The sequence below is a fragment of the Enoplosus armatus genome, chromosome 11 (genome assembly GCF_043641665.1).
Source record: "Enoplosus armatus isolate fEnoArm2 chromosome 11, fEnoArm2.hap1, whole genome shotgun sequence".
In the NCBI taxonomy this organism is placed as follows: Eukaryota; Metazoa; Chordata; class Actinopteri; order Centrarchiformes; family Enoplosidae; genus Enoplosus; species Enoplosus armatus.
The window spans coordinates 19,571,384-19,583,548 of record NC_092190.1 but is presented as its reverse complement, the minus strand read 5'-3'; the positions used below and the strand labels follow the sequence as shown (position 1 = coordinate 19,583,548).

Sequence of the window (12,165 nt, the reverse complement as noted above, 5' to 3'; positions counted from 1 at the left end):
TGATATGTATCGAATGTTTGTGAGCACTATTCTTTAATGTGTTTGGTCAATTAAAGAGCACTATGGCGATATGACTCACGCTCCATTACTATTTCTGTTAAGTGTCATCAGTAAGTGATGTTTTTTTCATTTGTAATTCTTAGGATGTGAGATCAATTTGGCAACACCCCAGGTTACCAGGGTAATAGCAAGTGTGGTTTAATACCACAGCAAACACTCTTTGAGCAGCTCCTTTACAAGAAATAAGTGCAGTCAGTAATGCTAATGCCACCTGATTTCATGCTGCACACAGTGTGAGTAGTTTTCCACACAACAGCAGGGCACGGTAAAGTTGGTTACCTTGCGCAGGATTTGGAGGTTGGAGGTCTTCTTTTCCGTGTGCTTGTGTGGCCTCTCTTTTTCTCTCCGTTTCTGTCTTTCTCTTATGTTCTAGGAGAGGAATCACTGAGGCTGTCAAAGGCAGCTTGATAGCTTATTGTGTCTGCAGTCTCCATAATTAAAAATGTTTTCCTCTTGAAATCAGTGAGCATAAGAATGAACAGAACTAAAAGGTCACATTTGTCACACACCCAGACTGGAGGTGGTAGTAGCTTTTGTGGCTCTTTCATATTTGTTATAGTGGCACGGACAAGGTAGGAACACAGTGAAAGCACTCTGATGGCAGAAAAATGACACGGGCTGCGTGAGACCGTCGTCATACTTAATGGATGCTTCTGTCCAATAATAATCCTGTTTACTTCAAGTTCTGAGGATGCTATCCTCTTCCTCCTCCAACACCTCATCATCCATCCTCATACTCCAATCTATGTCCATGAACACTTTCATCCAATGCACTGAGTGGAAAACACATGATGACCCCTCCTGTTCTAAAGAAAACCCACCATGTGTAGTGAAAATGGCAGACTAGTAAACAAGTGGATTATTTTTGACGCAGCACAGATGAGGCGCATGGTTGGGTGAAAAAAGCACAGGACACCAGGGACATGTTCTGTGTCCCGCATGTTGTTAGCTTTGGCTACTGAAAGCCTTGATTAAGGTTAGGTTTAGTTTTTGTGCTTCAAGTCAGTAGTTACCCAAGACCACAAGCTTTTCTAGTACTTTGGACAGTTTAGTACAGAAGAGTTGTTTGAGCATCTTGTGTCTTTTCCTGATCTTGCTACTGAAATGTAGTGTTGCAGTTGGCATGGGAACAATGCGTGTAATGGGTGTTAATTTTGGTTTTGAAAGACTAATCTAAGAAAAACATGCTTTGAGCCACACTGTAAGGAATGTTGAAGATTAACATAGAAGAAAACAATGAAAGCTGTTCACAGTGAGGACGTTGTTAACCTGCTCAATGAAGCTCAGCGTAAGGTCAGTCATTATGCCTCATTCATTCACATCCCTCTCTCTCTTCCTGTAATCAGCTGCTGATTATGACCATTTACTCTTTCATTTATTCAACCAGATTTTGCCCCGATCTCCATCAGCCAATCATATTGCTGCTGACAAAACTTCAATCTATTCTCCTCTCGCTTCCTGTTAGGTGTCATTTCAGCACAAAATCACCACGACCCTCCTACACACCACTCACCTCCAGTTCATCATATTACTACTCACAGCTTCACTACAGCACCCCCACCACCACCACCATCTTTGTAAGCATGTGTCAATAAAATATTTGTTCACTCATATCTCTCCTGATTGAAATGATTTCAAGCACCTCATCTCGTTATCTTTGTAGTATCTTACTCTCTTCATGTTCCACCATCTGTATTTCAGAATTCTTTGTGCTTCCACCGTCATGATTTTCACAGATATTAGAGGTGACATGTCATTTGATGCAAGCTGGGCAAAGCCCCAGTAATTTAGGAATTACTCACACTTTTTTCTCACAGTTTGTTAAATCCTTTTCTACCCCAGAGCTTGACTGTGTAGTAAACCTTTGGCCAATAGGGAACGAGGAGAGGTTGAAGACTGAGTCGCCCACGCTGCACTCAGAGCCTCACAATGGGAAGACGGCCCTGTCTCTGCTATCATACATCCACAAAAAATACCTGGACGAGGCTTTTGCTGAGACTGTTGAGCTGCTAAAAAATCATCATAACACCTCCAATGATAACATCTTCAAAGGAGCTTCTCCACATGGTGATCCACATAGTGATGTACTTATTTGCCTTTATTCATGGGGATGCTCTCCCTCGTCCTGCCGTCCACTTCTGCCCTCCTCCCTCTTGCAATCAGTTCATTGCCACTCCTCTTATCCTCCTTCTTTTCTTATCCTTTAGCGTGCAAGAAGTGTTTGTATGACTATCACATTGCTGATATTAACTAGTCCTGCAGTGTCCTGTTGTGATGCTGAAGAGAACTAAAACTATTAATTCATATTTTTGGAGGGATATGAAGCACTTTGTAATTTTCTGTTCTTGCATCTGTAGTAGTAAGTAGATGTTGCCTCACCATTTATTTCTGCCTAAAAGCGCCACTGGATGTTATTGTGCACAAATTGAATTGATTGCTCTGCCTCCATCAGACACAAAACACACATCACATACACTTGCATTCCCTTTTCTTTCTTCCATTCAGTATATAGACAGAACAGTAGTTAAATTAGCCACAGAGGTTTGAAATGGCCGTGTGAAAAAAGGACAATCAAATCTTCACTTCCTGCTTGCTGCCATGCTACATTCATGCAGTCTGTTACGGTCTTGGTTTATTTCCAGGTTATTGAATGCACGGACACTGGTAAAGATGAAGTGGCTCTATTATTGCACAAACTTGAGTATTGTCCATCCAACAGTTGTTGAGATATTTTGGACCAAAGTGGTGGACCGACTGACAGACCGTCGTTGCCATCCCAACGACCCGAAAGACCCTGCAAATTTCCTGTTATCATTATTCAAAAGACAATTAAGGAAGAGATTAAAAGGGCAAAAACAATATTCCTTTAGTGTTACACATGCAGAATACAGTATATCTAGTACATCAGGGAGAGGAGGAGAGAAGAGAGGTTTAATTGACCCTGAAGTGTGAGAGCGAGCTGTCCAGGCTGCCTTGTTAATATGATGGTGCATATAGTCTGCACAGCAACCATATGCCTCCCGCATATGTTAGGAAGCAGAAGTGACAGTACAGCACAGTATGAGCCACCTGTTGCTTCTGTTTTCAGTCTGATGACATCTAATGTACTGAAATATTGTAGGAAATTATTGTTTATTTTGTTAGGCCACATGTGTAGACAGTTCACATTAAAGACATGACCTTCTTGTATGAGGAAAGAAAACGTGCTTGCCAGGGGTCTCCCCTGTTGCAACTACTCCTGGAGAAAGTTATCAACTTTATCCTGTTGTATTTCTTTACTGTATGTAAATGAATTTGAACACATCAAGCTCATTCAATTTCTGAAGTGCCGGGTAGAAAGTGCACCAACCAAGAACAAACCAGGCTGTTTGCAGTGTATGATATTCACCACCCAGCAACATGTGTCATAAAGAAAAAGAAGCACAAGGCTCTTGTTTGACCTTATAGCAAAAGCCTAGTGAGATTTCATTGGAAAAAGTTTTTCAGCTGCGTAGTTAATCGATAGGGAGTGAAATGGCACAGGGCTGACAGCGGGATGAAAAGAAAAGGGTGGGATGAAATTGAGTGCATTAAAAGAAAACTGAACTACAGAATGACGACAGTCACTGACTCATACCTCTATTGACTCTGGCACACACAGGGACATTTGGCCGTGCTTCGCTGTGGGTTTGTGTGCCACTGTGAATGCACCTGCCCTGCACGCATCAAAGCTCCTACCGACCGCTTTCTGCCGAGAAATTGATTCATGCTTTCATTACAAGCAGGTTGGACTATTGTAATGCCCCCTTCACTGGCCTACCAATAAAGTTGATGGGAAAACTTAAGCTCTTGTTAAAATGCACTGATGTACCTGCTTAGGTACCAATATGTCAGACACAGGTAGCTGAGTAAACCAACCTGTGTGCTACGCAGTACCACACATGGGTTTGCCTATAGAGATTGAAACCAGAACAAGGTTCTGTTCCAGAAATAAGAAAACCTCAGAATCCAATGCTAATAACAAAAGTTGGGTTTTAGACAGCAGAGATTACAAGTAGAAAGTTAAAATAACAATAGCTTCAGAAGAGAACTTTTGTGAGTTTTACGGACTTGGACAAAACCTCGTCATGATGACGTGGTTTTGTAGTTCTTTCATGGGAGCTGTATTTTATTTCTGTTCTCACAAAGTAATAATTTGACTTTGTTTAAATCATGAAGGTTTCAATTTCTAATATGTGCTGGATGCTGATTTGTTTTTTTGACAATGGAAAGTAAATTCCAGGAACACGCTTAACTTTTTCAGAAAGCCAGATGAAAGAAATGCTGACTGAGAACTTGCATTGAGTTACAGAAACTAGTGGAAGAGAGGCCAGCCCAGACGTGACGTCATGACTTTGGCTCTCTATATGTTGGGCTGCCCATGTTGGATTTGCATATGTATAACCCAGCTGCACCTAAATTGTTCATTTTAAGTCAATTGCACCCACAAAAGCCATTTTGAGGGCCCACATTGTTGGCTGGTTCACAGCTGAATTCTCACCATTATCCGGTTCCCCTGATTTTCTCAGCTTGTTTGTTGATTTATTTAAGCTATAATTATCTTATATCTCTCAAATATCCATGTTCCTGACTATTTCAAACAGTACCTATGTTTTCTATCCCTCTGTCTCTTTTGCCCTCTCATTTCTTGCCTGTCTGCCCTCCCTCTATCCTAGTGAGCACAATGTTTTTCTTTTTCCACATACTAAACTGTAATGTATAGTAACTCTTTGTCTACACCGGTCACATAGCCAAAGCAGCATATCAGCAGCACATCAGCAGCCACAGTTCTGCCGTGCGCTCAGGAGTGTTTTGACAATGCCCAAAGTGACAAGCACTAACGATGTAGTTACATGTACAAGTCAGAAGGAAATAGACTGGAGGAGTGAAATACACTTTCGTAGGTTGCAGGCTCATGCATAAGGTGCAAGTGAAGCGCTGACTCTTGTTAATTTAAGTGTGAAGTTAGTTCTGAACCAACATAATGATACAACACCTCTGACAACCAGTTGGGCTGGTTTATCATCTCTACACCAGTGTGAAGGCAGTCATGACGACACACTGTGTTAAATTTTTCATATCCAGACCCCTTGAAGCCTGAGGCTGGATTAATCATTTCAGAACATATGTTGTGTAAGCACAATAGGTTAAAATGTGAATTAGGGTGTTAAATTACTGCATAATTTGATTCAATTTTAATTGTACTCTATTGACAACAACAGTGAGTGACAGACCATGCAGCTAAAGCAACAACCAGCTATATTCAAATTGCTGAAATGTTCTTCAGATGCTGAATGAAAAGAAAATTTCATTAGGGATCAATTAAGCCCCTCATTATATTAAACAATCAATGTCTTCACAAGGTCAAGGACCACTGTTCACTTACATAAGAAGCACATATTGAGGATGTCAGTGGGACTGGGTTATGTAAATCCCCCCCAAAAATATATATTTAGGTTAATGGTGAAGCTGAGCACAACACCACTTACTTCATTCTCACTTATGTATCACTAATTGTTGGATCCTTCATTTATTTACACCTCAATCATTCATTGATTTTTATCAAAGCTGCAGTAGGCAATGTTTTAGAAATGAAAGTACCCCCTCCCTCCAAATAAGTGTTGGTGGAGCCAAATTCCAATGAATTTGGAATGGCCTCCCTCCACCCTCAGGTCTCTGCTATACACTTATTTTCACAGCACACATTTTGGCATGTCACAGCGTAAAAGCACAGTGTGAATGATAACAAAACAAATGACATATAATTTAGGTCCAGCTAGCTAGTACCAGGGTCCTGGTATAGTGCATGCTCCCATCATTATCTTTACAGTGCAGAATAGTAGTGGCAATTAGCTGCAGTAGATTACGAAGCAAAGCTGATTGGAAAACAGCAGCCTACTCTAACAATCACTTTCAAGAAGATTTCTTGTTCAAATAATCATCTGCATTACTGATAGTAATGATCATTCATTAATCAGTGTTTTAGGCCTCTAAAGCCATCACATTCTGTACTTTTTTTTTTCAATCACCAAATAACATACACAAGTCTCAATGACAAAGAAAAGGAAACCTGTCTGCCTGCTTCAGATACTGTAGACTCGGAGTTACAGCAAAGTAAAACATGAACAGAAAATCCAGGATTTCCTCCAACTTTGGGTAAACAAATTTGAGTTTTTTGCTAAACCTGCTTTCTTGAATACCCCTCATATAGTATGATCAGATTAGAAACAACCAAAAAATGTAGTCAAAATTCTTCAAAACTTCTTTAAATGTGAATATATTGTGCCACTGATGTGGCTAAAAAAATGAAATGAAAAGTTTTACTTTTGTACTGCAACCTACCCACATGTCCACTAAAATTAGCAGCAGAAAAACACAAACTGTCTTGGCCACAGGTATCTACTGCTTTGTTTTGAAATGGACCACATCAGAACAGCTGGCAAGCTTCACAAATCATAACTTCTACTGGCTAATGAGCCACCACTGCGCTGAGCTACAATGTGTTTGTGCCTAACATTGATCTTATGTTTATGACTGTGTGTTTATTTGTGAGTCCTGGTGCCCTGCTATCCCACACATCGGTATGGATAACTCTAGCCCCGTTGACTGCACACAATACTCCGGAGGTATACACGATCCTGCTACAATGCCATATGTGTGTGGTAATCGTTTTTTCAGGTAAATCGTAAGAAAAACAATTTTTCCAGCACATCATATTAATTGACAGCTGGAATATCAAAAAACAGCTCAACAGGTAATAGTTGAGAACATTTAACATTTATCAGCAGTTAGCGGGGAGGAGGGGAGGGAGGGTAAATGGAGGAAGAAGGGAAAGAAAGAAGGGGAGAGAGACACGAACAGAGACACAGAGGAAAACCGCCCAATGCATTTATCACATAAACAAACAAGATTAAAAATAATCCTTTCAAGTCCATTTTCTAAGGGGCACGTGTACAATAAAGATTGTATTTTTGTGACAAGCACTGTATCTAATGCACTGACAGACATGCAGACACAAAAACTTAAGCAGCCACCAAATGTAGCCCTTCACCGTCACACAGCACAACAGCTGATTGTCAAACATTTTAAATGATTTTAATGCTGTCTTAATGTCACATCTGGTGTGCCACAAAAACTGTATGTGCTACTGACTGTGACAAGTGTGGCCTTGCTTACAAGCAGTAAACATAGCAAGTGAATCCACAGATGTCAGTTCAAGGTAAAAATAAGTCAAAATTGTTTTTGCACGCGTGTATATCAGTAGATCTCCTGAAAAATGAGCAATATTTTCATTCCATTTCAGCTTGATTTTAAAGCCACCAATTAAAAAGAAAAAGCAGCATTCATTCTTTCATCCTTTAGTTCCATCGGCAGCTGTAACTAACATGTTTCTCTTCACAAAGTGGGCTGACTGTACAAGCAAGCACATTAGTTCACCATGACACTGAATTCATACCACAAGGACGTATCGTCCTCTTGCATGACAGATACTGTCATCTGCTGGAATTGTAATTAAGCCAACAGGAGACTTGGAAACTCTTGTAAATGGCTGTAAATTACAATTTCTATGTAGCCTTGCGGTATGTGTAGAAAACGAGGCTGCAGTAATCTCAAATTCATTGAACATTTGTTGGCGAGAACAAAGGTTCATCAAGTCTCCACATTCCAGGAGATGAGTTTTACTCAATGGCTATCATGCTGCTGCTTTTATTAAAGCACCATTTCTTTCTACAATTGTATGCTTTTTTCCCCTATTCTGGCTTATCATTATCCTCACCTGTGGTATTGTTATATACAAGGTGACAGCAGGAAAAGGGCACGCTGAAATACTTTCCATAAAGTCAGACCAGTCTATGCAACAACATATTTTGCATTAATGGCAATAGAGGGCACTATGGCATTGTTTTTTTTTGTTTAATCAATAGTTTTCGTCTTAATACTTTTTGAAACCTACAGACATCTGCAGAAGTTTTCTGTTTCATTTCTGAGCTTTTCAAGGTGATAAACTGTTGTCTTCACTAAGAGGGTCGGTGCAGCAGCAATGCCAACGCTGAAACATCATTTTAGATGTGTTTTTTTTGTTGTTGAATGAGCTGCATTTCACCCCTGTCTCCTACTAATATGCAAACAATCTCCATCAGCAATGAACAACGATCAGCACCAAGGCTAAAAATGTTCACATGTTCACATAGCAAGTGGAAAGAGTAGCTGTGGAGGTTGAGAAGGTCAAAAGACATATTAAACACTTGGCAGCTCAGGTTCATGGCCTGTGTCAAACTCAGTTGGCATTGATGTTTTGTTTTTATTTTTTAACCATGATCATATTTTCTTAAAGCCCCTGTGTGCACGATTTTGAAAATGTCAGCTCTTGACGACAGTGTTGATATCAAACGAGACGCTGTGGCATGGCAGGAGTGCAGCTGACTGGCAATCAACATGAGACTGGATTGAGTTGGCACAGCTCCACCAACAAACTTTTCTCTACCGCATGTTTTGACATTTGGACAACTGCTACAGTGTTTCCTCCTCATCCTCAGCTGTTGCACTGGTATTAAGAACAGGCAGATTCTCCTTCAGAGAGATATCGTCCACACGCTTGGGGCCGCTGTCCTCAGGTTCTTCAGGTATGGATGGGTCTGAGTTACTGATCACATATCCTGGGAGCGTGGAGTGCATGCTGACCACGGGGGGACCTGTGCTCCGATAAACACGGCTTGAAACAAGCGTGGTGGAGCGCGTGGAAGGGCCAGCCCCGGCCAGGTGGGACTGGCTGCTGGTGCTGTTGTTGTTGAGGCCGACAACGACGGAGCCGTAATGGTAGCGGCCGCAGACCACCGGGCCCTCCCACTCAAAGGCCAGGTTCCAGCGTGTCCATGTTTTCTTTATCTCTGTCTGGACCTGTGGAGGTGGGAAGAACCGAGCCTATAAATATCAAGAATCATAGTGCAAAATCATTTTCTTATTTCCAGATAATTTATTACTATCTATCTAATATCAGGGTAATTCTGTTTTTTGTTTTTCTCATTTTAGGTTTTGCAAATGCTGTTTCAACCAGGTTTATTTGTCTTAATTTTTTTCGTGTCAGTATAGACTGTTTATATATAATATACAATATTTCTGTGGGACTGACTGTATTTCAGCCAATTCAAAGTTTCAAAACTCCCGCATTATGACACAATGGTCATATATATAAGCAAACACAGAGCAACAAAAGCATCCCACTGGAGTCATGTGACTAATGTAAGTCCAATGCTCGCTCTCTTTCTAGCTCTGGTTTGGTCTCCACCAACCCCTGAGAAACAAAATCAAGGCTTTGAACTGGCTAGATGTTTGTCTTCACCAGCATTATGTGTATTGTCCGTCTCTACCACTTAATTATATGGCAGGTAACAAACAGTGAGCTTGTCTGAGTTTGTTTGCTGGATGCAGCTGCCTACTGTTTATTTATACCCTCCATGTGTGGGCCAAATGACTAAATCAATGCATTAACAGCAGCTCAGAGCTGCACGAGTCATTTGGCTCAGTGTTATTAACAAAATTAGGATTAAATTAAATTAGAAAATAAAAATCCTGTTTAATTTTGAGTTGTTTTAATTGCAGTGTCTCAGAAAGGCCTCAGGGATGAAAGGAGTGCTCCGCTGGATACAAGAGAGAAAAGGCAAAAAGAACAGAGAGGTTTTTGTGAAAATAAAACTGGCAGAAATGTCAATTCTAATGAGAGTCCAAATGCAGTGTATGAGACAGTGGAGGGAGATTGATATCATGACAGCACTTTAATTTAACAGATGAACTGAAAAAAATGACAAGTAGTTATTCTAGCCAGACCCTTTTATAATTACACCCTTTATCAGTGGCTACAATTAACTTTTATTTTAAGCACTAACTTTATTATTTGCTTTAGTTTTGCTGCTTCTGCTTTGGAAAAAAAAACGATCCACTCACCTCTCCGTTGCAGTAGCAGTAGATAATGGACACAAAGAAACCCTGAAAGGAAGAGATTGAGATTGAGAAGTTGAGAGCTCAGATCACAGTGGAACAAACATCATATACAATCAAATGTCGGTCTTATCTGAGCACAGTACATACGCTATCTATTATTAAATGACGGCGATAAGGATGTTCCAGGTCACCAGCTATCTCTTTTCCTCAAAGAACTAGAGCTTATCTACTGGAAAAAAGAAGAAAGACAGATACGGCCATTTCTCCAGCTGTTTCTGTTGTGCTTCCCGCCAAGATAAGAAGTGAAAGAAGAGACACTGTGTCTTTGTGAAAGTGATGGATTTTTGGGAAGATGGGAAGGTGTGTGCACATGTATGTGTGTTTTTGCGCTTGTGTGTGTGTGTGTGTGTGTGTGTGTGTGTGTGCGCAAGTTTCTTGCTGCACATCTAATCTGGTGAGAGACAACCAGCAGTGACTCTCTGAGAAATCAACACGGTGTACCCTGGAAAGAAGAGCAGCGTAACAATCATTAGATAAGAATTTGTTGCTATTCAGTCGTCATTTAAGTCCTTAACTGGTCTTTTTTTTTAAGTCAGATTTGCTCTAGAAAGTTCTAGTGAAGTTTGAAATATACAAAACAACCAAATGCTCATATGAAAGAAGTGATTGAAAACAAGTAGTCAAGATAAAGTTTCTTGATTAAAGTAAAGTCATTAGGTATATTATTGACTACATAACGAAAGAAAAAGAAAAATACATACAAGATTACAATCACGTATTGTGTCAACTGGTTTGTGCTAATTTAGCAAACTACAGCCTGTACGCCATGTGTGGCCCGACACCTTACTGTCTATGGCCCGTGAGTTACTTAAAAATTAAAATAATATTTGGCTCGCAAACTTTATTCAAATTCTGTTCCTATTGTGAAAGCTAGGTGTCACTATCTCAATGTGGGAATACCAGCCACAGGAACCCACAGGAGCTGGGTGATGAGTACTGTGGTGAAAACTATTAATCTTATCCAATCAAGAGCACTTAATCACCAAGAGCTCCAGACTTTCCTGTAGGAAATCAATGCACAATACGGAGACGACCACTCAGATGTGTGCTGGCTTAGCTGTGGGACGGTTCTGGAGGGGTTCTATGGAGAGGATCTGAAACTGACCCTTTTTTGTTTTTTTTTAAAGAAAAAGCTCACAGCCTTGTTGAACTGAGCAACCCTGAGCGGTGAAAACTGGGAAATATGTGACTGTACTAACATCACTGATAACTGAATTCAACCAGCGCTTTCAAGATTTTGCTGCCATGAGAAGAGCATGAACCTGCCTTTCTTTCTTAATGTGGAAGGAGTACAGGAGGACATGCAGTTGGAGTCTCCACCAGCTGTCAGTGTTTGGAAAGTCCAGATTTCCCCAGTTGAGGCGTCATGCCAAAATGATGCTCAGTTCATTTGGCGAACATACGGTGAACACACGTTTTCTCGTCTCTGTGACACTAAACAACTCAGATCCAAGATGACTGACCACAAGACTTACACCTGACAGCAATTCTTCAGGAGTGGTATTTACTAGTGAAATGCAATATTCATTCACTCATTAAGACAGTCTCTTAAATTAAAAGGCTCACGGACTCCACCAACTCCTCCAAGTGGCCCCTGGCACAAAGAGTTTGGACGCCCCTGGGCTAATTTAATAGAATGTGTTTGGAAATATGCACAACTGAAGCACATTGGCAACTGACTTGAATGAACCTACTATACTCTGTATTTTGTAATCTCTCTTTTCATTGGTTTGTAATTCAACTTTTTAGAAAAGTTGATTTAAGTTTGTTTATGCATATTTTTTGTACAAGAAAGAAACACTCTTTGTTTAAATATTAATTAGAAATTGGCTTCAATGGATCACTAATGTTTGTAAAGTCTCAGTCTGAGCAGCTGTGAGTGGGTGTTTCATCATCATCTTGGGCACATACGGTTCTTCTCTCTAGGTGTTCTGCATGTGTTGTATACCAACCAAATACTGCTGACAGCAGAGTAGGGCTCTAGATTGGATTCATTATAGCCCCTAAATTTAGCTGTGAATGTGTTAAAGGAACATATGAAGATGTGAAACAATACAGTGACTTTTCCTCACTATTAACACCTTTGTA

At 40.4% G+C, this 12,165-nt stretch overlaps 1 protein-coding gene across 1 annotated transcript in view; it reads right to left on the bottom strand.

Moving 5' to 3' along the window:
• Positions 1-8,589: 8,589 nt before the first annotated feature.
• pth2ra (parathyroid hormone 2 receptor a) overlaps positions 8,590-12,165 on the bottom strand; it is a 37,667-nt gene continuing 34,091 nt past the window's right edge. Inside the window, exons 12-13 of the mRNA XM_070914706.1 lie at positions 10,021-10,062; positions 8,590-8,976 (exon numbers count right to left, since the gene is read on the bottom strand). Of these exons, the coding sequence (XP_070770807.1) occupies positions 8,590-8,976; positions 10,021-10,062 (429 nt within the window). The remainder of the gene's footprint in view (positions 8,977-10,020; positions 10,063-12,165) is intronic.